The following is a 26,564-nucleotide window of genomic DNA, read 5'->3' as shown; positions in this document are numbered from 1 at the left end:
ATTACTCCCTAGGTATAGGATTGAAATGCCAATTTGCTATTTGGAGGAGAATAGGACTTCCTCTGGTGAATTTGTGAAGAACATTATATTGGAGTGTATAATATACTCCTATAGATCTAATTTTTTTTAGAGATACCCAGACATAATGGCTAGTTCACAAATACATGTATACGTGATGTCTTATGATGTGAATACTTGACATAATATGAGCTATCTCCTTTGAAAAGTGTTTGAGTTAATATTGAATGGTCACCATTTTCTGTTTAATCTGAGATAGCTAATTCACTCACCATATAGTGTTACAGTCTCTTAAGTGTGAACCAGCCTACTAGCTGTTAATACATTCATAATCACTCAGTAATGGCCTGTATTAGGAATCCCTGTGAAATGCATGAGAAATCCTGAAATAATTTAGTTTGTTCTGTAATTTAACATATAGTGCAGTACTGGAAAGCTTCTGGCCCGTGGGCTTAATTAGGCCCACAAGGCCTTGGAGGTTGGCCTGCCATGCTTATGTGGTCAAACAACCTGATGTCATATTGTATATGACTTCATATATGGCATCAGGTGTGGGAATTTCAAGCCATGGCTTAAAACTTCAGACTGTGGCTAAAAGGAAGAACAATTGGAAGCACATTCTAAGTGAGCTCCTGATTCTTTATATCAAAAAATTAGCACTTTTTGAATTTGCTACCTTTTTCTGTCATTCTGTAAGATGTAACTGTAAGACTTTTTAAACTTGGGGTAGAGTACTGATTCTGGCCAATAGGCCAGATTTTTCACTCGCACCCATGGGCCAAGTTTGAAAATCTGCAGGCCTTCTAATTTGACAACACACTTACTGAGCTGGGTTTAGGTTATTGTCAATGAGTTTAGGAAACAAAAACAAAACTTTTGAATATCTTCAGTATGGTTTGGAATGGAAATGTATTTTGTTTATGATTTCTTTTTGTCTCTGTAGTAAGATTTTGTGAACCCTCATTACTTTGAGAGGTACTGATAGTGTGAAGGAGTCTTCTGGATAGCTATAATGATTCCACCAGCTCCTTATTTACGAGTAGTCCAGTTCAATCTCGATTACAGTCACCCATTCAGGGAGACCATGAGTATAAACTGACTGCCTCCTTCTGTGATGGATCAGATGAGCTATTATCCAACTTCACTAGTTTCTCTGACAACGCCCAACAAGATATTATTAATAACTTACATAAACTTCTTCAAAACCTACTGAGTAAGAGATTATCCTCTAGTTCCCATAAGGATCTTGATCTGGATTTGCGCTATAAAGTCCAGACCTTAAAAATACCGTCAACTCTTGTTCTGCCAGTCTTACCAGAATCGGATGTTATGTGTGACACTTTACAAAGTATAGCCTTAGTCCCGCAAGAGGAATTAAAATTCCCTTGATGCTATACGACCCAGCCAACTAATCTATCCTTCTTACCTGCTACGATACCATTTAATGTCGAGGTGGGTACGCAAAAACCCTTAAAGGACCTTATTTTCGGAGAACCTATAATAACTCTATGTGGGGGTGGGAGATATGATTTGAGAAAACCCTCCTACCACATCAAGAGAAGTCGACCTCATCGTTGGTTATCAACTCATATACGACGACCTCGGCCAAATAGACAGGTGTACTTGGATGACAATTTTCCCGGATTACTAGTCTTGCTTTTTAACGCCAGGTCGGTAAATCAGAAAACCACAATCATTCAGGACCTTATCCTGGATGAACATGCCGACTTGACGTGTATTACAGAAACCTGGTTGGATGAGTTAGGTGGGGTTAACCTCGCTGGTCTTTGTCCTCCAGGTTTCTGTGTACATCAGCAGGCTAGACCGGGGGGACGGGGTGGGGGAGTCGCAGTAGTCTATCGTGATTCCATCTCTATGACCAGGTGCCCTCTACCACAAATTGCAGGATTCGAGTGTCTTTATTTAAAGCTCTGCGGGCGGGACAAAATAGCGATTCTGCTGGTGTATTGTCCTCCCCGCTGCCCAGCAGTCCCCTTATCCGGGCTCTCCAAGTTTATCTCTGGGCTGATATTGGAGTCCCCCAGGCTGTTAGTTTTGGGTGACTTCAATATCCACGCGGAGTCCCCACTTTATGGAGATGCCCGAGACTTTATGGCGGCCATGACAACTATGGGGCTGTCTCAACTAATAACAGGCCCTACTCATGCAGCTGGTCACACCCTCGATCTTGCTTTCTATGCGGGACAGGATGCTAACGATCCAGGAGTGGTAGATTTTTCTATAGCTCCGTTGTCATGGATGGATCATTACCTGGTCAGCTTTAGACTAACTGCGACTCATACCCACTGCGGGGAGAAGGGACCCATTAGAATGGTCCGCCCCAGGAGACTGATGGATCCAGTTGGTTTCCTGTCAGCTCTTGGGGAATTCCCTGTCTCCCAAGCAAGTGATTCTGTCGACACACTGCTCAAATTCTGGAACAGTTCAATGACCAGGGCCGTTGACACAATCGCTCCTGAGCGTCCCCTTGTGCGTTCCAGAGCAAAATCGGCCCTATGGTTTTCCAATGAACTGATGGCGATGAAATGCACTCGTCGGGGTCTAGAGCGACGATGGCAGAAAACTCGGAACGAATCTGACCGACTTGTCGTTAAAGAATTCTCGAATACTTATTCGATTGCAAGACTATCTACGCAAAAGGCCTTTTTTACAGCTTCTATCTCATCCGCCGTTAACCAGCCGGCTGAACTATTCCGAGTGGTTTAAAATTTGCTTAACCCTGTTCATCCTGAGGACAACGCGGATTTGTCTCCAACCCGTTGTCAAGAATTTGCCTTTTACTTTGCGAATAAGGTCGATCAGATCCGCTCTGAATTAGAAGCCAATTTTAATACAGTCTCTAAGGATGTACCTTCGGCCTCTGTCTGTCCAATTAAGATGGATTCCTTTCAACTTGCTCAACCTGGAGATATAGACAGCCTTCTTGGAGGAATGAGACCTACCACCTGTCCGCTTGATCCTTGTCCCTCCTGGATCATTAAACAAGCCAGAGGGGGGCTGGCTGAATGGGTCTGTGGAGTAGTCAATGCCTCTCTTCAACAAGGCTACCTGCCGGGATGTCTGAAAGAGGCGTTTGTGAGACCATTACTGAAAAAACCCTCCTTAGACCCATTATGTTTGGGTAATTATCGACCAGTATCCAACTTACCTTTCTTAAGTAAAATAGTGGAGCGGGTGGTGACTAGTCAACTTCAACGGTTCCTAGTGGAAACGGATTATCTTGATCCATTCCAATCTGGTTTCAGACCTGGCCACAGGACCGAAACGGCTTTGGTCGCCTTGGTGGATGACCTTCGAAGGGAATTAGACAGGGGGAGTGTGTCCCTGTTGGTTCTCCTGGATCTCTCGGCGGCCTTTGATACCATCGACCATGGTATCCTTCTGGATCGCCTATCCAGGATGGGGCTTCAGGGTACTGTTTTATGTTGGCTCCGCTCCTTCCTGGAGGGTCGAACCCAGAAGGTAATACTCGGAGACTCCTGCTCAGCCCCCTGGCCTTTGACCTGCGGGGTTCCACAGGGCTCTATTTTGTCTCCTTTGTTATTTAACATCTATATGAAGCCGCTGGGTGAGGTCATCCGGAGGTTTGGAGTTCGTTACCATCAATATGCAGATGACACCCAGCTTTATTTCTCCTTTCCCCCTGATGCCAAGGAAGCTGTTCAACCCCTGAACCAGTGCCTGTCCTCAGTGATGGATTGGATGAAGGTGAACAAGTTGAAATTAAATCCAGACAAGACAGAAATGCTCTTCGTCAGTCGTAGGGCTAAACTAGAAACGTGGAATGTACCTGTGTTAGACAGGGCTACACTCCCCCTGAAGACTCAAGTCCGCAGCTTGGGTGTGCTTCTGGACTCGGCTTTGAACCTGGAAGCTCAGGTTTCTGCTGTGTCCAGGAGTGCTTTTGCCCAGTTAAGACTGGTTCGCCAGCTGTGCCCGTTTTTAGAGATGTCTGATCTGACGAAGGTAACTCATTCCTTAGTTACATTCCGGCTTGACTACTGCAACACACTCTACGTGGGGCTGCCTTTGAAGACAGTTCGGAAGCTTAAATTTGTTCAACGTGCAGCAGTAAGAATGCTGACAGGGGCTGACATTCGTGCCCATACAACCCCCCTGTTGCAACAGCTTCACTGGTTGCTGATTTGCTTCCGGACTCAATTCAAGGTGCTGGTGTTGGCCTTTAAAGCCCTTCACAGCCTGGGCCCTGTCTATCTGTCCGATCGGTTGTCTTCTTATGAACCCCCCCGTTCTCTTAGGTCCTCCGATAATTCGTTCCTTAGGATACCTTCATCCACACAAGTTCATCTTTCAGGAACCAGAGACAGGGCATTCTCTGTTATTGCCCCTAGACTCTGGAATTCCTTGCCAACAGAGGTCCGGTCGGCCTCCTCGCTTCCGGCATTCTGTCGCCAGGTCAAGACGTTCCTTTTCCGTCTCGCATTTAACCTGGACTGAGGAATAGGAAATCTCTTGACCATGAGAGACTATGGAGTAATGATGTTGTTTATTTTACTGTATATAATTTTACTATTTTAACCTTATCTTATAAGTCTGTATTTATGGTTGTATGTCTTGTTTTTATAAGGTATTTTTTGTCTATGTTCTTTTATTATAGAGCTGTTCGCCGCTCTGAGCTTTCCAGGAAGATAGAGCGGCATAGAAATGTTTTAAATAAATAAATAAATAATTCTTGGAACTCAATGAGACTTGAAAACTAGGCTTCATATGTTGGAGGGATTACTATTAGCTTGCTTGCAGGTAAAATAAATATATACAGTAACACTGACATTTGTATTATTTCCTTGACTTTGGATAATATCACCTTATACATTCATTATTGTTGAAGCCCGACACTTTCGGTGTAGAATCCATAGACTGGTGTCTCTGAGGGTAGAGACACACTTATTGTTCTGCTGGTTCCAGTACATCTCCACCTTTCTTTTCTGAAAACGGGTACAGGACACTAGTCAAACCCCACCCCTTTTTACTGTAAAACCTGGAAGCTGAGTAATGCCAGAATGTATTTTGGTGGCTTTAAAAATTTCAGCCAAATAGTAATTCTAAATTTTACTGCTGATACTTACTGTATAGAAAATTAAATGGAACTCTCACATTTTCTGGAAGATCTTCTCCTGGATTGTTACATCAGTCTGCAGTGTTTCCTTGCACTGCCAGGACATGGCCATCATGTGGTTTATTGTCATCTAGTGTTTCAGAAGTGTGTGGAATTAAAAATAAAAGAGCAAATTTGCAGTGTTGCACTTGAGGGAAACACACTAATTCAAATCCTTGCTCAGCTATGAGGCTCTCTGCGTAGTCTTAGTTATAAGTCCCTTTCTCTTAGCTTAATCTGCTTCAAAAGGTTTGTTGTGAGGATGTAATGGAGGGGAAGAACCATGTGTACATGGCCCTGTTCTCCTTGGAGGAAGGGCAGAATACAAAATGATAAAAGAACTGGGTATTTAGTACTCCTTCATATCTGTTGCACTAAATGAAGTTAATCCTAACCCATCACTCTTACCCATAGGGTGGTTAGTGTTGTTCACACAAATGCCATTCAAAAGTAGAAATAAATGAGCATCTGAATTAGTACCTCTTAAAACAATAATGGATTTATTCTCTATTCCTCTGTTTTCTGTAGTTCCAGGTTCCTTATTCTGTATGCATGGTAGTGCAGTCATAATTGAGAATGTTTTTATATCGGTAATAAAAATGAAATTTGATTGGCTAGTAATAGAAGGTCCTTTTCATGAAAACAATCACTTTGTAATGCAGTTCCAATTAACTGTAACTGCTGTGGTGATATAACAGCTATAAAACATTGATCTCTGCACGTACACTTAAACTGCTCTAGGATGATTATATTTTAATTTTTTGAAATGTATTAGGAACTTTTTCTTGGCCCAAAAGTGGGTCATGACTTCTGTGTAGATGTTGACATTTTTTAAAAAAAAAAAAATGGCCTCCCCTCCTCTCTGGAGTAAGAGTGTACAGTCTCTGCTAGATTTAATAGCTTTGCTTTTCATGCTTGTTCATCGGCTCTACTTTAGCAGTACAGAGAATGTTAATTTTCTAAAATGTTGCCCCTTCCACTTGGAAAGTTGCATTTGTTTGAACATGCTGAGCAGAGTCTGTTGCTCTAATGCACTAATGATTAAATATAAAATGATGACCAAATCATTTATGAAGCGTTAAGAGGCTTTTTGTGATGATGTTGACTGGGTAATGAAGAAATCATTTGCTTGCACTTTGTTCTGCAAAATCTTACTGTTTTTAGCTGTGCTGTAGATCAGCACAACACTGCTTTTCACACCAGGGGAGTGATATATTTTCTCTGAAACGTTATATAAATGGTAATAATATGACTTTATTTCAAACTGGTTGTCGCACAAGGCAGTGCTGAAATTTGTTTTAGGGAGACATTCAATGCAACCTCTTCTCCCATAGACATGTGTAAGGATTTATAAAGATTAGTAATATATGAATCACAAATGAACTCGCAGAATAAGAATATGATTTTTCCATATCACCTGGAAGGTTAACATCTTGGTTTTCAGATGATATCAGGCTTTAATATTTCTTACAGCATCAACTTTTCTTAAATATCACCTGATAATATTCGGTCAGAAAAACTGTTGCAAATGTGATAGATTAGTGGAGGCAACGAAGAATTTTCCTGAGAACTCATTTACTCTTTGTGAATGAAAAAGAAAATGAGGTGGTTCTTTTTTCTGTAGTTGCTGGCTGGGTGGGGGAACGTGAGGAGGAGACATATTTGTGTACTAGAGTTAAGAGATGCCCCTTCTGATTTTATTCTGGGAGAAATGACTTTGAAAAACCACAAAAAGCAGACACTCACCACTTGCTGGTTGATCCTTTGTATTTGCCAGACATTCACCAGACATCATAGAGGTGTTTAAAAATAAGACTCTTGCATGAATGTTGATGTATGAGGTTGAACCATGATTGTACTCACAATAAATATGTAGAATGCCACACAAAGTGCTTTTGTAGACAAAAACCTATATCTCTCCAATAGGGCTCCAACTAACAAAGCAGACAGGATAACAAATGTGTATATGTTAAACTAAAAAATATTAAATTGGCATGTTGCAAAATGTCTGTGTCCAAAGTGTTGTGGGGGAAAATTGGATATAAAAGGCAATCCCTCATATACATAGATACGTTGAAAACATTTTGAGGTAGCTTGTATATAAACTGTGGACTGTATTCAACGTAGTGCTAAGCAGATTGTTCCATTGCGCAAGGACAAATCCTTGTATTGATGGAACAATCTCCCCCTCTTCTCCCCCTGCACACCCCCTAAACCTGTTTTGGGTTTTCCCTTAACCCTTTAGAGCAGATTTGGGGATGGTGCAGGGGAAGGAGGGGGGAAATCCCATTGCGCTACCGTTAACGCTTGCACTAGCGCAACATACTGGTTGAGTATTGCCCTTTATTTCCAATTTTCAAATGTATATAACTTCTCCATGACTGACATGGGTTTTCAGTGATAAATCTATTCTTCAGATACAGTAGAGGCTGCCTACCTTGAACAGTGGTTGCAAATCTTTTCGATAAGTGTATGTCGCAAGCTATGCCCAGAATTTGAGAGTGCCTCTGTAGTGTATGCTCCAGTAAATACTCTTCCTTTGGTGGAAGTTTCTTTCTAGTCTGCTTACAATGCAATCCCATTAATTCCTACTCAGAAGTAAGCCTCACTGAGTTGATTGGGCTTACCCCAAGGTAAGTGTCTATAGGTGTGTGGAACCTTTGGCCTGCTGGATGTTGCCAAACTATAACCCCCATAATCCTTGGCCATTTTATTGTATTGCATCATCCTTGGCCATTTATTTTATTGCATTGCAATTGGGTGTGTGTGTTTGCGCCTGCTTCATGGACTCTTGAAGTCCGTCCATGGACCACAGGTTAAGAGCCCCTGCCATAGGCTTATAATCTAACAGACACAATATAAAAGAAGAAAGGGATAGGGAGGGAACATGTAAACAAGCAAATTCAGACACTAATTCATCATAGTTAAATAAATGTTTTAACTTCCATAGGGGTAGCTGCATCAGACAGGTGTCTCAAACATTACATACAGTCTTGTGGCACTGTGAAGAATAACAATTTAATTTCATGGTTTGTTAGTTTTTTAAGGTGCCACAAATCTCTTACAAATGTTTAGTGACCAGGTGGAACAGCTCTTGAGAGAGATGGTTCTTAGAAAGAAGGAGCCAAATAACTATTGGCCCTAATTGAGATGATGGAATGGGCCATGTTGTCTAACCCTGCTCTCTCTGCTACTGCCGGTGGAATGGCTGCTAATAGATTACAGTTCTGGGACAGCAGCTAAACATGTGAAGAATGTTTAGTACTGGCTGCTATTTAAGAGAGGACAGCCCATTCCATCTTCTTAGTGGCTAGTCCGAGCTAAGCAGATAGAGTGGGCTGTCCTCTCTCAAATAGCAGCCAGTACCAAATATTCTTTACAGCAGAAGATTTGTATAGACTAGGGATTATTTTATTTATTTATTGCACTTGTATACCGCCCCATAGCCGAAGCTCTCTGGGTGGTTTACAGCAATCAAAAAAATTAAAACAAATATACAATTTAAAACACATATTTTAAAAACAATTTAAAACACAATTTTAAAATTTAAAACTATATAAAAACAATTTAAAAACAATCTCTAGTATAGACTAGGGATGAGGAACCTGTGGCCCTAGATGTTGCTGGGTTATAGCTTCTGGCCACTGGCCAGGCTGGCTTGGGCTGATGGGATTCCAGCTATGTCTTGAGGATCACAGGTTCCCCATCCCTGCTGTAGTCTCAGAGGATGGATTACATTCTATCTAGACAAGTGTTTGTTAAAGATTCTATTCATGATGTTGGACAAAGCCTGGAATCCACAATGCATTTTTCCTCTCTGCAGTTAATTTGCTTCTGTGCTACCTATTCTTTTGGACTGTAGCCATGACAGGCTTTTTCTGAGCTCCATGATGTAAACCCTCACAGATGTTCCTGGAAACGATCCACTGTTTGTGAACATGGATACTATCACCTGCTCTGGATGGGGAAACAGTTCTTGTCACCTTAGAATCCATTCCCCAAATTTCTGGGAAGCCATTCTTCAGCTCCAACCCTCTAGGACAGCCTTTCCCAACCAGTGTGCCTCCAGATGTTGTTGGACTACAACTCCCATCAGCCTCAGCCAGCATTGCCAATGGTCAGGAAAGATGGGAATTGTGGTCCAACAACATCTGGAGGCACACTGGTTGGGAAAGGCTGCTCTAGGACACTATTCTTCAACCTTGGGTCCCCAGATGTTGATGGACTACAATTCCCTTCATCCCTGACCATTGACCATGATGTTTGGGGATGATGGGAGTTGTAGTCCACCAATATCTGGGGACCTAAGGTTGAAGAACAGTCCTCTAGGATCTGTTCCTTAAATAGTGATGAACTCATAGGCTTGGGTCCGCTTGCATTCTATTCATCTGTTTCCTTCTTCCCTCTGTCCCCCTGCCCAGTGTTCCAGAGGATCTCTCAACCCTAAGGAGCAGCTTTTGAGGGGGTTACAGGGGAAGGCAGAATTGATGATAATATCCTGCTCCCCTTCTGCTGGTAGGAACTTGGATCCAACTTGTTACTTAAAAAAAAAAAGCCATGGGTTGGATCCAGAATTCTGTGAGAGCATCTCCAAAGTGGAGTTCTTTTATGGGGATGTTCCTTTCAGTGAAAGGGGGGACATGACTTTTTGCTGGTTTCCACCTCCCCCTGCAGCCCCCAGTGCCACAGAGAGTTGAGCAGTTTGGGGGTGCTGTGGGTTGCAGGGGAAGGGGGGGAACCTGTAAAAGTTGCATTGTCCCTGTCTGCCAGCTTGATCCCTCCACTGGATCAAAAGCCTCCCACAAATGAAAGAAGCTTATCAATCTACAGAAGGTAAACTCTGGATCCAGTCACATATTTTTCTTCCACCATTATTCCCAAAGAGTTTTGGGTATGGTGTTGCATGCAAAGAGCTATGAGCAGAAGGGAAATTGCTGCTGCTACTGTTTGAAGATGTTTGAAGCACTGCTACAATAAGTCGGTGTCTGTATCATGCACTGCAAGCAGAAAAACATTTTTGGATTTTGTTGAGTGAAAACTGTTTTGTGTAAGATTCCTTTCACAGGTGGAAGGACACCTTTGGATCCAAATGATGGATTTTAACTAGAATTTGTCATTGAGTTTGTAACCGATTTACTGTACAGTACTCAGTAATTACGCAGAAGTAAAGTTCAATGGGAATTTCTCTAACTGTGTATAGGATTGCAGTCTTAGTTACTGTGAGGAAAGATGATAGATGTGTTCACGTACTTCTGAACTCAGGAATATTTTTCTTTTTCAAAATAAGATGTTCTTTTTAGCTAGTTTTTTTTAAAGAGCCATTGAATCTCTAGCTCAGTGAACTTATTTTCTTGATCCTTTCTGGTGAGAGTCTGAGTACATTTTGAAATTGATTGTGCATTCATATAGGTATTTATGTTGGATGACGGTGATGAGGCAGCTAATTCATGAAGGGATGTATTTGTGCATTCTTTATTGATTGCTACTAATGGAAGAGAGTTCTTTTAACTATAGTTCCAAACTGACTGCAAGCTTTTTGAAGCTATAAAGGCTAGTTTAAAATTATCAGCATTTTTATGTGTTTGTGAGCCACTAGAAGTATGGTTTAAAATTAACTTTTCTATTTTTAAAGGATAGCAAACAAGTGTTAGGTTTGCCTCTCTAGGAAACAGTTCCATTTTTAAAAAATCTCTTGCTGAATCTGTGGCCCTCCTGGTTGTTGTTGGACTCCAACTTCCATCAGCCCCAGTCAGCATGGCCAATGGCCAGGGATGATGGGAGTTGTAGTCAAGGAAACACTTGGAGGACCACAGGTTCCCCACCCCTGTGTTAGAGTTTTCCTTGGTATTAAGAAAATGCTTTAACTGGAATTAACAAAGAATGTCCTTTTGAAAGATGTTAGCTAGAAGTGAAACTTTGGAAACAGTGATAGGTCGTTGGTTCCGTTCTGGTCTATGTTTGAGTGAGTAAACTTAGTGAGTACTTGTTTTATATAATTACAGAGAGTCGGGTCAATTGATGTCCTGGATACTTTTTATTTAAAAAACGTAGGGTTCTTTGGCCTATTGGCTTATGACTTGCACTCTGCTTAATTTTACATATTAAAAGTAACCAAAGGAGGCATTATTTGTAGAATGGGATATCTCTGCCTGTGCATACTTGGGTGTTGGTGGTGGGCAGCAGTCTTTTTTCTTAGCTTTTTTAACTTTAGGTTTATTACTTGTTATTGCAAATAAACGCAAGGCTGAAATCTGCCATGGGCTTGTTACCTATATTCATTGTAGTGTTATGTGATATGCCCAGGTCTAAATGCGTGTCTGCCCCGCAGTCAAACCTCCAACATACTATGTGAGAAGGAATTAGATTTTGGGCTGGAGTCTGTGCTTGACTTAAAATTAGTGCCTTCTTTCACCCTCCTGCTCCCCAATAAAGAATTCACACCAAAAATTGCACCAAAAGGATATCATAACATGAAAAATAGAACAGAGAGCATAGAATTGTATCCTACAGAGTTACAACTGTGTGATATGCAGGCGGAAACTGGTACATTGACATTCACACACCTAATCCTATTGAGAATCCTTATCTACCCAGAACATCTACATGGATTCACACTAGAGAAGGGGGGAGAGACACAAAGAGGGAAAATGTGGGCTGGTACCTTTCTTGTAGCCTGGAGGAATCACCAAGTCAGGGTAGAGAGTTTTGCCTTATTAGGGAAGCAGGCAATAGGACTCACACCTGGCCTTGTGATCCTAGTGGAGTTTGAGACCAAAGGTTGAAGAGGTTTGTTGGAACAAAGCATACCACTAAACCTGTTCAGAACTATGCCTTAAACGGGTTTGAGATCCCATTGGATCTAGTATGAACCAGGAGGAGGATTCCTTTGAAATGGGATTTTTTGGGGGAACTGCTGTCCTGGATGAATGGATGAATGAATTATCTTTTGCCGTTTTCTTGTGAGAGCTAAAAATTTCTTTCTTTCCTCTGGAAAAACAGGCAGTCTTTTTAATATTTCAATGGATGTCACACATTTAATTAAATTTACACCTCTTTGTTTGAAGGAGATACATCCTCAAAGGAGCAGGTAACTTATCTCTTGTCTGTCACCTATCGCTGGAACCAGGGAGTCTGATATTTGGGAGGATTCCCAAAAAGATGTGGATCAGAGGGACTGTTTTTCAGGATGCATCATGGTGAGCAAGACTAACTCTGTTCCACTGAAATGAACCAGGAAAAGTCAGGTCAAGCCAGGTGCATTATTACAGAAGCTTTGTATAATGGATCCTGAATTGCCACTGGTAAGAGGTGCATGTGTTCATCAAAGGCAAACAGCAATTTTTTTTTACTAACAAAGGAAATGATTTGTGATTGGCTTCTCTATCCACCATACCTTTTTACGCCTACTCTCACATTGGTTATGAGTTGAAGCACTGTGTTCAAAGAGCACAGGCTGCAAAAATGAATATATATATATGAGAGAGAGGAGTGATAATTAAAAAAAGGATTTCCATAGTAAGGATACTGAAGTTGCAAATTTGTTCCTTTGTGACTCTAAACTCGTGGACGTCTCACAGGCAATATCTTGATAAACAGTCGGCCATTGCCCAGTAGCATCTCCTTTACAGAATGAGTGGAACCATTAGAGCAGTTTCTCGAATCTTCCCCAGTCCTGTTATTCAGCTCTTAAACCTCATGTTTAGTGTTATCCATCAGCATGATCCTAAAGCATATTTAATCAGGAGCAAGTCCTATTGAAACCTGTAGGATTTACTCCCTAGTAAGCATACTTCAGATCCTCTGTGGCGCAGAGTGGTTAGTGGCGGTAACGCAGCCGAAGCTCTGCTCACGGCCGGAGTTCGATTCCAACAAAAGGAGGAAGTCGAATCTCCGGTAAAACGGGTTGAGGTCCACTCAGCCTTCCATCCATCTGTGGTCGGTAAAATGAGTACCCGGCATATGCTTGGGAGTAAAGAAAGGCCGGGGATGGAACTGGCAATCCCACCCCATATATATGGTCTGCCTAGTAAATGTCGCGAGACGTCAGTCACCCTAAGAGTCGGAAACGACTCTCACTACGAGTGCGGGGACACCTTTACCTTTTTAAACATACTTCAAATTGCAGCGTAAATCTGCGGAAATATTTCATCTGGATTAATCTGATGCCATTTCTTCTATTTAGCTTTTAAAAATAATGTATTCTAAGGACACAAGTGCAGCTCAGTACCATAGGCTAGTAAAAGCCTATGACGGTAATATCATAGCAACATAGGAAGGTGCCTTATACTAAGTCAGATTATTGGTCTATCTAACTCAGTATTGTTTACACTCAGTGGCAGCAGTTCTCCAGGCTTTTAGGCAGGGAATCTTTCCCAGCCCTACATAGAGATGCCAGGGATTGAACCTGGAACCTACTGCATGCAAGGCAGATGCTGTACCACCAAACTATGGCCATTCCCCATCGAAGTGCATTTGGAGGTGGATCAAAGGGGGAGAGACTGGAGATGGATTCCTAGGTCTGTTACCATCCTAAATACAGATTAGTCCATCTAACACTCTTTCCTCTCTAAATGAGGCATTAATATCTCCAGTTAGTGAAGGACTCTCTTTCTCTGGAGACTGACATTCACTAACTAGGATGGTCATAGATCAAACTCTGCGTGGGCAGAAGAGGAAAGTATTATGCTTGGGATAGGTGTGTGTATCTGAGGACAATATATTTGTGGTTGGAAACAGGAAAGAGAGCTTGCTGAAGGATGTGAAGCATAGGTGGGTGCTCGGGTGTCTCTGTGGAGATCTGATGTGGAACTGTGGATTTGTTGCTTGCAGGACTGCTGTGCTGTTTGCTTCCACCTATGCTCAGTCTTTATATTTGTAAATAACCCCAAAACTACAAAATGGCTGAAGTCTCCAGTGATCTCTCCTTCCAAAGGAATCTGCATCAGCACTACCCCTGAAACTTCTCATTACTTGAAGAAGTGGAGAGGGCATAATGATATAATTGCAAGTGATCCCTGATGCTTTATTCTTTAAACTAAAAATCAGTTTTTGTTTCTGAGTCATCAGCCAACACGCTGTGTTTTCACCATTTCCCCCATCTTTATATTAGTGTGACTTAGGTGAGATGGGCAAATAACAGCTAAAGACCAAAAGAATCCAGTTGCCGAAGGATAAACTTGGTTTGACTTCATTATTAGACAAATGATAAGTTTGTGCGGACTTATTATAGCATTAATCAACTTGATGGATTGGAAATATGACAGAACTTCAGTAGCGTGTAATATTAGTGCCTATTAGTCTACAAATTATACCTTCACCTGTTGTTCACAAGGCAAGAGTCATGCTGTATATTAAAAATGTTGTGTATTTATTTTTTCTCTCTTGTTAAGACACCTCCCATCCCGTCACAGTTTTTCTTGATTATATTAATTTGGGGTTATTGCCTAAAAGCCAAAGTAATACTAGTGAGCTTTCCTTCTTTAATGTGAATTGATTACATATATTTAAGTTTATAGCCAGCCCCCCATTTCAATAGCTCAGAACGGGCAACAATAGCAATTCCCCTCCAAGCAGAACAGAATAAAATTTCATGGAATTCACTGAAATGTCTCCCATCTTTTTCCAGTTTTATCCTGATCCACAGAGGCCAGCCCCAAAAACTGGTCATGAAAAACTTCAGAAAGCATTAATAATTTTTCAGCTTTATAGACTGATAACTCAGCTATATTCATATCTATATGTTGAATCAGCAGTGTAGTGGCAAATTCAGAAGTACAGGGTCCCTTCATGATAGTCATACCATACCCCCTCAGAGCCACACCAATTTTTCCATTTTCTCTCATCTCCCTTGCTCTCTGTCATCTTGGAAATCCACACCCTACTACAACAGATGTCCCAGAAGCCAATTGGCATGAAAGGGGAGGCTGTGTGTTAGCTACTGAGAAGAGTCTTCTCAGTGGCTGGCTCACCTCTTTCACTCTGATTGGCTCAAATCAGCATGAAAGGATAAAGACTCTTCGCAGTGGCTATGCTCCTTTTTCATGCTGATTGGCTCATATATAGGGACCTGGCTGGGATCCTGCTCCCAAAAAAGTAACAAGTGTACGGCCCCTTGTGACCCAGGATGATTACATCCTTCTTTTGAATTCAGATTGGCCATTCCACAAACAGAAGTTCTTGGAGGAAATCGGGATCCAGTAGAGGGAAGGGGAAAATTTCCACTGATTTACCTTTCCCATGCTGTTCAGGAGAGTCTCACAACCCTTCTCCAGATGACCTTTTCAGGGGACAGAGGAATTTTAAATATTATTATTGACTATACTTATTTAAAACAAACTTCTAAAACCTATTTTCCCCCCAATTTGATAAAATTGAAGTTTTTATAGACTTCTATTTGTGGTGTTGTCTACATTTGTGTTGCTTTTTTCCACTGTAAAGAATTAAGAATACATTTCCATCTCCAGAATGTATTTCTCCAAGTGCAAGCTTTAGTGTTAAAGTAATAAATGTAGTGGGAAAAAAGTTTTGGTTATGACACTTGGATATGATTGGTTTCCCCCCCAGGCATATAGATACAGATGTGTGTGAATGTATTTTGCAATAAAGGTAGTGACCTTTGTCAGGCTGTATTTACAATATTAGATGCTTTACAGTTTCACCCAACTTTTCTGAAAAGGCAGGTTAGTGTATTGGGAAGGTACATAAAATTACAAGTGGTTTTGTTGGCATTCTGGTTTCAGGATCGTGTAGAGTAATGTTTCACACTGTAGTAAAAGCATTGGTTGTGGTGATTATGTTGAACAAATCATTTATTTATGAAAATGATTTGTATTCTGCCTTTCTACACCAAGTGTTATCCAAGGCAGCTAAGTTGTACCGTATCGTGGACAAATTAGGTCTGTGTGCAATTCCAATGTTAAGGCCACCATTCCTTTTAACCACGTGCTGCAAGGCTACTGTGGCTGGCAATGCTAGCATATCACTACTGCTGATCAGTTGTTCAGTGATTTGGATTGCTAATTATGCAAATTAAGCATATTAAAGGTTGCATTGTCTAGTTGTGTTGGTTTTGTGCCTAGTAATTACCACCAAAACTGGGGATATGAGGATTTTCTTTAAAAAACCCTTAAATTTTCAGCCTTAAATGCCTAAACTCTAGTTTCCAACACTATGGAATATTTTTTTATTAACAGGATTTATATCCTGCCTTCCACTGTTAAAAACAGAGCTCAGGTCAGCTTACAAACATAATAAAAATTATCAGGCAAGGTAATAAAAACACAAAATAGAAACAAACATAAAACAAGTAAATGCAGCAGTATAAAAATCCAGCATAAAACAAAAAGGCAGCAAAGCATCAATTAAAAGCAATATTATGACTGAGAGGTTCCAATTAGGAAATGAACACACCACAACAACTTGTAAAGCAGATAGAAATCAAGATTTCAATATTATCAGTTCAGTCAATCATCTTATCTAAAGAGAGTAGTGTCTGAGCATGTGATAAGTGTCTTTAGTACATTGATTCTCACACACCAGATCACGGAGAGGGAAAACACAGCCTTCTATGATAAAGGCTGGAACCTGATGGAGACTTGAGTGCTGGCACCTCTTTTTTTTTAATGCAGTGAATTCTAGAGACCTTGCAAGCTGTGCTAGCATTAGACAGGGCAGGGTCATCTTTGGTGGGGAGATGCCTGCCAGTCATTGAGGAAGGATATTTATTAAAAATACTTTTTAGCCTTGTCTGAATTGCTGAACAGAGGTCCTGCCGGCAACAGGGTGAGTGGCTGCATTCCAATGCCACTTTACTTGGGAATAAGCAGCAATTAACAGGGTGAGGGCGTGGCCAAAAAATGCAAATACAAATATCTCAGCCTTTTCTACAGAGAGGTTTGCTTTTAAATCTTGTATTTGTTCAGGGGAGGGAGCATTTGGTGGATTCAAACCCCTTTATTGCATCCTCCATGATGGCAGGCAGACCCTCCCATTGCATTCATCACTTAAGACATATACCCCGAGACACAGAAGCAATTGAGATGAAGGCTGCTTGTCCTTGCTGACTCAACCAGAAAGTCTGTGGATAAGAGGTGGAGCTGCACATGTTGATCAAGTGATTGAGTGCAGTTTGCCTAGAATCTGCATATGCAGCAGCCAGGCAGACTAAAATTCTTGGATTTTTCCAGGACAGCTGTGGTGTCCCTCATTGACTAAGAACAATAGAAAACGGGAGTAGGCTGATTTCTCACAAAATGATTGGGCAGAAATCTGCCTTCACAATTTTGCCTTGTATATCTGGATCTACAAGGGCTAGACTATATAGACCAGCCTTGCCCAACCAGTATGCCTCCAGATGTTGTTGGACCACAATTCCCATCTTTCCTGACCATTAGCAATGCTGGCTGAGGCTGATGGGAGTTGTGGTCCAACAACATCTGGAGGCACACTGGTTGGGAAAGGCTGCTCTAGACACTTGCTTTTTTTTTTTTAAATGAAAGCTGGGAATCTGGGCCACCTGATGGGCTAAGAGGGCACTGGGTAGCATGGCTAGAATTCGAGTTAAACCCAGCTGAGCAGGCAATATGGAAACCCTATCAGAGATATTTATTCACATGGTGCATAGTGAATTGGCAAACACAGATTCTGAAGAGCAAGGAAAATTCTTACTCCTTTGTTTCCCTCCTTTTAATAATGGTACATGGCATAGCAAAGAAATGCTATATCTTTCTGTTTTTCACAGTGGATTGTGAAAAGGTTTTTTTCTCCAATCACAAGGTATCATCCCCCATCTTTCCCCTCCCCCCCCAGTCCCCACAACTTCAGATGTTTAAGCCATCTTGTGCTATATTTCACATGAATCCTATCTTTATGAATGGCTCCATGTCTGTTTAGCTTTTAGGACAACTTGTCGCTACAGTAAAACCTTTTTTTAAACTTTACTTCCACTTTCACATTTACATATGTTCTTAAAACATTACTCCCCTCCCATCCTCTCTTTGTCACAGACTGTTCATGAAGAGATAGAGAGCATGTTCTCGTTGTTACAGGGATGTAGCATGAAAGCAGCCATGTTGTGGCAGTGTGCTCTTCCCAACAAGTGTGACACATGTTTCAGTTCAGTAGTGCAAAAATCCAGGCATTGGGCTTGGTGACTGGTCTCTAGGTTCCAACAGAGTTCAGAAAGGAGGTTTCTTTTCCCACTGGGCTTCCCAGGGTTTTTTTTTTTATCGCACCTCCTGCTTCACCCCAAAGACTTGGAATGAGAGCTTGTTAAGAATAATTTGGCACCTTCTGGAAAAAGTGCACTTCTTCGCAGCTAGATACATCCTCCTTCAGCATCTTCTTCAGTTCCTTCCGTTTCTTTGACACTTTATAATGTTTTATTTGAAATCTGAGTGTGATTTTTGACACCCCCCTGCCCCGATTCATCCCTTTCTAAGCCATGCCATTATCAGTTATATTAGCACTTCTAAAATATGTTCTGTTCTGCAGTAACCTGTTTGTTCTTTAATTTTATCTAGGCTTGATCTTTTATTTTATCTAGGCCTTGTTTTATTTTTCGGCAGTGCTCTTGTTGGTCTTTCTTTGTCCCGTCTAAAACTACTGATATCTACCCGCTACTCCTGTAGCTTGGCTCCTTATTCCTGCTAGTAAATGACACCATGTTTCTCTCTCCTTTTCTTTTTGCATTGGCTTCCCTTTCCCTTATCATATTTATTTAAAACTTTTTACTTTTAAATACTTATCCTTTATTGCTCCTGTTTTAACTTGATCCTTGTCCAAAAGCTTTTCATTCTTCTGATACCAACCCCTTGGTTACACCTAAAGATTCTGTCTGTTAGTTCACGCTTCCATCTGTTTTTCTTTGGTAGCATCTTATCTTTGGAGCACTTTACCTTCAAGTATCCATATAGTCCTCCAACCTTTTCAGAACCATTGACACATACTTAGCTTCCCAGGCCTTCTCTAATTCATTGAGATTTTAACTTGGGGCCAAACTAGATATGCTTTAAATGCATCTTTGCATGTAACTTGCAGGGTATTTTAAAATGAATTTTTAATAAAATTTTTACAAAAATGCAAATTGCATCAGTTGGGAGGGGGTGAGTGGGAGGGATGTTACCATTTTCCTCTGCTGGCATCTCCCTGTTAGCATTCTTCTGAAACTATTTGCAGTAGGAAAGGAAATGGTTACATTCCACCACCACCCCTACTCTGATCTCATAAATTATCAGCTCCCCCCACTGATACAATTTGCTTAAAAAAAAAACAACCTTGCAAGTTAGATGCAAAGATAAAACATTTAAGTCATGTTTAATTTGGCCCTCAGTGATTCTCTTTCTCCCCTGCCTTTCCATATTCACTTCCTTCTTTTTTATTTTCCCATTTCTTTAGATTGTAAGCCTGTAAGGCAGGGTTTTTTCATTTAAAGTGCTTAAGAAATAATAAATAATATCAAGAGGCAAATGCATTCAAGATGTACAAAAGCTAGGCTCAGTGAGTCGGCTGTATATCAGGCCTAGTTAGCTTGAAAATAGACATTCTGCACATTGGTAACCTTATTTTTTATTTTAAAAAGTCTAAAAGATACATTTGGATGTGAGATCTCACTCAGTTTGGTATTCAAAGTGAATTGTAAAACCTACAGATCTCTTTGTTTAACAGTAGCCAGATAAGTACAGCTGAACACTGGAGAAAACATAAACTTCTGAGAGCTGATATTACAGGGTCTGGGAGGTGACTGTAATGCATAAATTGAATATCTGCATTCCTATGCATGTCTACTCAGAAAGAAGTAAAGCAATTGAGTTCAACAGGGCTTACTCCTAGGTAAGTGTGAGTAGGATTGCAACCTTAGTTCATATTTGGGGAAGGTAGCAACTTGATCAGTGTGTTGCAGAATAGCCATTGTTAATGAACTAATTGCAGTAGTTTTCAAACTGCATTGGGGAACCTTGCGGTGGTCCTTCAGAGCCAGTGAGAAGATCTTCAGTGGTGGACACACTCCTGTTGAAAGACATCTTGCTCATTCCTACTGATCTCCTGCAATATACAGCTGCAGGTAGGCATGGGAGATGGTGAAGCCCAACAGACCCAGCCACTGTTCCACACAAACAAATACACAGTTCTATAGCATATTCCCCAGAATTCTCTGCAATGTACAGGGGGCCTGCCCCAGACACAGAGGGGTCCTTGGCAGACAGTTCAGTGCAGAAGGGGTTCCCTTAAGGCTCCTTTGTGAGGAAGGATTGGATATAAATCGAATAAACCAAAACATAAAAGACATTACAGGTAACTGCAAGTGTAAGAACATTGCTGGGAATGAACATGTTACATCTGAAAATCATCTGGGATGTAAATCAATGTCCAAATGTGTGTCTCCACATGTCACCATGCATGGTTGGTTGTTGTTGCCTCTGTTCCGATGAATTGAATAAAATGATACAAAGTGACAGAAAATTTGTCTGTTTTTGTGTGTCCTTGTGTTTTTCAAACTTGACAAGTTAATTTTTCAGCTAGAGCAGAAGTCCAAACTCGACCATACCGTGAGTTCAGGAAAAGACCCTCCAATGTGTGCCATTTGTGTGCTATTTCTAGGTACACCACCACTAAAAGAACAAGATACTGTGATTAGCACCTTCAAATAAGTTCAGTAAGGCTAAAGCTGGTGACATATTTAAAGCCTAACTCTGTAGTCTTGGGCACTGCCACCACATGTGGAAATAAGTCCCAAGATCACCACAAGATCTCCAGCTGTCTGGTTTAATAATTTTTATAATCTTAGAAAGTTTCACAGGAAGAAGATAACATTTATGTATAATTTTCAGGACATTTCCATGGATTTGCGCTGACATAGAACATAAAGGTCTCTTTGACCACATTGCTACCCATTGTTCCTCTGCGGTTGTCAGTCCTAGTTCAGAGTCCCACATTATATTGGTACCAGTGTCTTTTCTATCAGAATTTTATAGATTCTGGATACCAATTTCTTGGGAGTTATGATATGCTTCAAACATTAGTCTCTCAAATGTATTAAGTACACGTGTAGTGTGAGCAGCTACCCCTATAATTTAATATATATATTAAAACTGCTGGCTGCTTTTGCTCCCTCCCTCCTGTACATCCAACTGAATGTGAGCTTCTTAGCAGGATACTTCATTCAATGCGCTTGAAGTATATGACATTGTGTGAGAGGACAAGATGAAAAACACTGCATTGTGGCATGTCTACAGAAAGTAAGCTAGAGCTGAGAAATAAAGGGGTGTGTCGAGGGCACTTCTCATAAGTAATTGGTGGTGGATGGACTTGCTCCTAGTGAGGCACTGGAACAACCTGGCTGGAGGTGGGGGTGGGGGAAGGATGTGAGTTAACCTGGCTTCTAAGTGGAAGGTGGAATGCTGGGGAACTCTGTCTGGTGAGAGATGAATCCAACTTACAAATGCATATCTACCGCCCTGGGCTCCTACAGGAAGGAAGGGTGTGATATAAATCTAATAAATAAATAAAAATAATATCTGTGTGCTTGGTGGACATTTTGTGATGTTTCTGTTTTATATTGTTTTGATTTGTTTATGTATTTTATTTAACAAAATGTATATACTGCTTGATTGTAATAAAACCTCTGAATGGTTACAAAAAATATGAAGATTTTCCATAAAGAATAATTAAAAACAAGTAATTAAAATCTTTAAAAGTTAATTAAGATTAATATTACACTGAAAAGAGATTAAAACCCATCAACATCTGCCTGTCTGGATGGGCTTGCCTAAACAAAAATATTAAACAGGCACCAGAAACAGTACATCGAAGACACCTGCCTAATGTCACTAGGCAAGGAGTTCCAAGGTGTAGGTGCTGACACACTAAAAGATCAATCTCTTACAAGTGGGGAACAAGTATTATGTGGCAACTGTGCCAGTTCCACAGATCGAAATGGTCAAGTGGTCACATACGGGGTAAGGCTGTCCTGCAAGTAAACTGGTCCCAAGCTGTTAAGGGCTTTATATACCAATAGTAACACCTTGAACTGGCCCAGTAACAAATCAGCAACCTGTGCAGATCTTTGAGAAGTGTTATATGCTGGCAGGGTCTCACTCTTGTCAGCAACTGTGCTGCAGCATTCTGCACTAACTACAGTTTCCAGATCAAGCGGAAAGGAAGCCCCACATAGACTGCATTGCAGTAATTGAATCTTGAAGTCACCAATGCCCAGTCCAGGAATGGTTGTGACTGTTGTACCAGGCACAACTGATAAAAGGCACTTCTAGCCATTGAGGCTACCTGGGCCTCTAGTGGCAAAGTTAGATCCAGAAGCACCCCCAGACTGTGGACCTGCTCCTTCAGGGCAGGTGCAACCCTGTCAAGGGCAGGCAGTTGACCAATTTTTCAGAAACAGGAACCACTTGCCCACAGTGTCTCCGTCTTGACAGGATTCCAACTCAGCTTATTTTCCCTCATCCATGCAGGCACTGGTCCAAGGCCTGCACAGGCTCTCCTGATTCAGATATTATGGAGAACTAGAGCTGAGTGTCATCAGTATACTGATGGCACCTTCCCCAAAAGGTTCTAATGACTGCTCCTAGCAGCTTCATATACCTGTAGATATTAAATAGCATTAGAGATAGAATAGCTCCCTGAGACACCCCACAGCACAACTGCCAGGGGAATAGAAAGCACCCTGTCAATACTACTTTCTGGACTCAGTCCTGTGGGTAGGACTAGAACCATTGTAACATAGTGTCCCTAATTCCCATTCCATGGAAACAGTCCAGGTCAATGGGATTGAAAGCTGTGGTGAGATCAAGATGCAGGAACAAGGTCACACTCACTTTGTCCTGCTGTTTGTAAAGGTCATCCATCAGGGCAGCTAAGTCTGACTCAGTCCCTTGGCCAGGCCTGAACTGAAATTGGAATGGATCTAAATTGGGTTCCTGAACTGTGGGTTTGGCGGTAGTTTCTTTAGGAGTGGTCGCACCACTGCTTCATTCAAAGCAGCAGGCCCTACCTCCTCATGCAATGAAACGTTAATCATGCTCTGGACTCAACTAGCCAAACACTGTCTGATAGATTTAATAAGCCAAGAGGGACAAGGGTCAAGAGAGGACATGGTTGGGTGTATAGTCACTAGCACCTTGCCCACATCAACTGACGGCATAAGCTGAAACCAGTCCCATAACAAAGTCTGGCATTGGATACCTCATCTGGGACGTCAACAACTGCACAGTTAAGGTCACTCCAAAATTGAATGATTATCCTCAAAATGTGTAGCCAGTTGGTCACAGTGGGTCCTTGAATTCTCCAGAGGTTTCTCCCACAATGGAAGTTGGTGACCTCCAGACCGTCTGACTTATCTCTGCGGGCTGGCTCCTAGAGGATGCAATGCATGCTGCAAAATGTACTTTTGTTGTATCTGTATTGTATTTAATGCAGTTTTGTTGTATCTTTCTTTTGTATGAATATGCCGTTCATTGCTTTGGGGGCCTTTGGGCCAAACGGCAGTATTTAAATAAACCATAACAGTAACATACTCTGTTTGGTAGATGTGAGATTTGACACATGTTATATAATAGATATGCTGTGGTTGTCATGTTGGAGCATGCTTATGAAGCGGGCAGATCTTGCTTCCTCATCTGTTAAGATATATTGTGGCATGAGGCAATCAATTGATGATTTGTGAAGTAGTTTATAAAGTTGAGGCTGACGGGGAGCACTTTATAGATCTGAACAAAGAGAGTTCCAGTGTAAAAAACCCAATGTCTAACGCTCATTTTGGCTTCTTTAAATTCTGAATGAATCAATTTGTTTTGTTTCGTTTCCTTCTGCAGCTGCAGAACCTTGGCCTCAGAACGCTGCATTGTATCAGCCACTGAAAGGTGAGTACTTTATTTTCTGCAGTTAACAGTGCCTTCATTAAATATGCAGCAGTGTAATTAACTGGAGCGTGGCGGGTGTGAAGGGGTGGGTGGATGGGTGGTGGGGGAAACCTTGTTAAAAAGAGAATCCTTTGCGGTGGTTGTCCGGTCATAGGTTTTTGCTAAACTTGTATCTGCCAATATAAACCAGCTATTCATGGCCTATAAGGTCCTTGGTTTATTATTGACTCATTATATAGGCTGCCGTAGGCAGTGTAAAATGATGTGGTTTGCAGGCCCAGTTGGCAGATTTACTGCGCCAATAGCTGAGGCAGCAGATTTTTGAAGTCTTGTGGTAAAGTGGGCTCTCGGTAAAAGGAACTGTGAAAATGTATAGGCTAGGATGGTTCAGGCTCCCTTTAGAAGCTCTTCATATATCATCAGATCACATTATGGCCCCCATTTGGGGCTCAGCAGCCTGCTACAGTTGTCAGAAGACTGCAAAGTAATGAAGACTAATAGGTAGCAGCCCTAGTCTTCTAAGCATGGGATTTTTATTGCTGTGTACTTGTCATCTTTCTTTTGTGTGACAGACCTAGACATCGCAGTGTGCAATATGAACTGCAAGCTGGGTTTTTTTCTTTATAGATTTCTGAATGCTTTTACTTTTTAGCAAGAAGAATTATGAAGTTGTTGGTTTTATTTCTATTAGGAAATGAATAATTGCCCTTTTATTTATTTAAAAGAAAAGAAAGAAAAAGCCCAAGACACACACTTTTGTTGTTAGAAATTTTGGGACAATACGATAAATTGCCAGGCAGATCTAAAAGAAATATTTCTGAGACTTCAGATTGCAGGCTTTATAAAACTACATTAATGTAATGGGGCATGTGATTCATGTTAAATCAGTTTATCTCCTCCTGCTTGTACACCATTTATTTTTGTGCCCCAAATGATTTGCAATTATCCATTGGGGAAAGAGCCATTATTTATAATAATTGTCCTGCACTTTATTTATTTGTTTTACAGAGGAACAAATTTTGCTTTCCGACAATGCAGCCTGTCTTGCTGTTCAGGTAAAGCATAATCCTACTTTCCTACTTGGCAAATGTTTATGTATCCTAGAAGACCTGGCCCCATCCAGGTAAAATTCATCAATGCATGTCCTGTTGAGATGAAGTGAAATAGAGTTTTGCACCATTGTATTGTATTGCATTCTAGTTGGGCTTACACTGACAATTTTCTTGTTCTGATATTTTCTCTCCAGTGACTCAACAAAAATGTGAAACAAAATAGTTATCACACTCTGGCTGTGTTCAGACAGCATGGTACACCACAAACCATGGCATGCCTTGAAAGAAGTTTGCTAGCCCATGCTGCTGAATTGCCCCCACTGTGCTCCTTCTTTAGCATGAGTGCGATCAACAGACTACAAGCTTTGCTGTATCGTGATGGCCGAACCAATGCTTGTGGTTTGTTCCTCTCTGAACAAACTATAATCAGGAAGCCAAGAACAAACCTTGGTTGAGATTGTGGTTTGTTTGGAAAGAAATGGATCACAATTGCTGGTTTGGACATCATAGAAAGCCATGGCTTGTGGCTTGTTGCTCCCCCTTGCATGGGGGGGGGGGGAAATGGGGTGATTGCGCAGCATGCACTAGGAAGCCTCTCTTTAATGGTAAGTCATGATTTATAGCTTACCATGTCATCCAAATGGGGCCACTTTCTGCACTTTCGGCTTTGTCAGTGACTTTTAATAATCCACAACAAAATGCTCTTGTTTAAAGAGAAGCAGCAGGACACAAGGTAGCAAATGGCTATATTGCCCTTGATACGGTGCAAGCTCTGACTTCAAGAACTCTATGAGCACAGCAGTATATATACATACACATATACTCCTTCCTTGTGTGTAGGCTTTCTACTGATGTTAATTCAAAGTTTATTTATCGTCCACTATATTTTACAAAGAGAGCCAGTGTGGTGTAGTGGTTAAGGTGTTGGACTACGACCTGGGAGACCAGGGTTCGAATCCCCACACAGCCATGAAGCTCACTGGGTGACCTTGGGCCAGTCACTGCCTCTTAGCCTCAGAGGGAGGCAATGGCAAACCCCCTCTGAATACCCCTTACCATGAAAACCCTATTCATAGGGTCGCCCATAAGTCGGAATCAACTTGAAGGCAGTCCAACAACAACATATTTTACAGGTGACCCTCCAAGTTTATGCTAGTGCAGTCACAGCAGATGTTATTTCTTATTCAACATATACAAAATTGCACCCTCAATATGGAAGAAAAAGAAGCTTCTGGTGCCATATTCACAACAATTAAATTTGACTAGAATGCCCAGTTGGTCCATAAGCATCAATTGAAAAGGTTGGGAGAAGTCTCTCTTACCATTATCTGTGTGAGTAACTAGCATTCCTAGCATTAAGGAACTTAAGCACGTGGTTTTAAATGTAATACTGAGCCAATTTGGGCAATCATACCTCATCTTAATAAACTGAGCTTGTGTGAGTCACAATTAATCGAGGAAGCCTCTTATCCTAACCTAAAACTG

General features: G+C 41.2%; 1 protein-coding gene across 3 annotated transcripts in view; it reads left to right on the top strand.

The window, feature by feature from the left end:
- Positions 1-26,564, top strand: part of LOC133376376 (metaxin-2) — a 113,149-nt gene that overhangs the window by 52,713 nt on the left and 33,872 nt on the right. For 2 of the 3 annotated variants that reach the window (XM_061608393.1, XM_061608394.1), the window contains 2 exons: positions 23,980-24,027; positions 25,036-25,082. In XM_061608393.1, coding sequence (XP_061464377.1) covers positions 23,980-24,027; positions 25,036-25,082 — 95 coding nt within the window. Of the gene's footprint in view, positions 1-23,979; positions 24,028-25,035; positions 25,083-26,564 lie in introns of those variants that run through there. The other variant, XM_061608395.1, reaches the window with a different exon arrangement.

This window comes from Rhineura floridana, chromosome 2, assembly GCF_030035675.1.
Source record: "Rhineura floridana isolate rRhiFlo1 chromosome 2, rRhiFlo1.hap2, whole genome shotgun sequence".
In the NCBI taxonomy this organism is placed as follows: Eukaryota; Metazoa; Chordata; class Lepidosauria; order Squamata; family Rhineuridae; genus Rhineura; species Rhineura floridana.
This window is presented reverse-complemented; position numbering and strand designations above follow the sequence as displayed.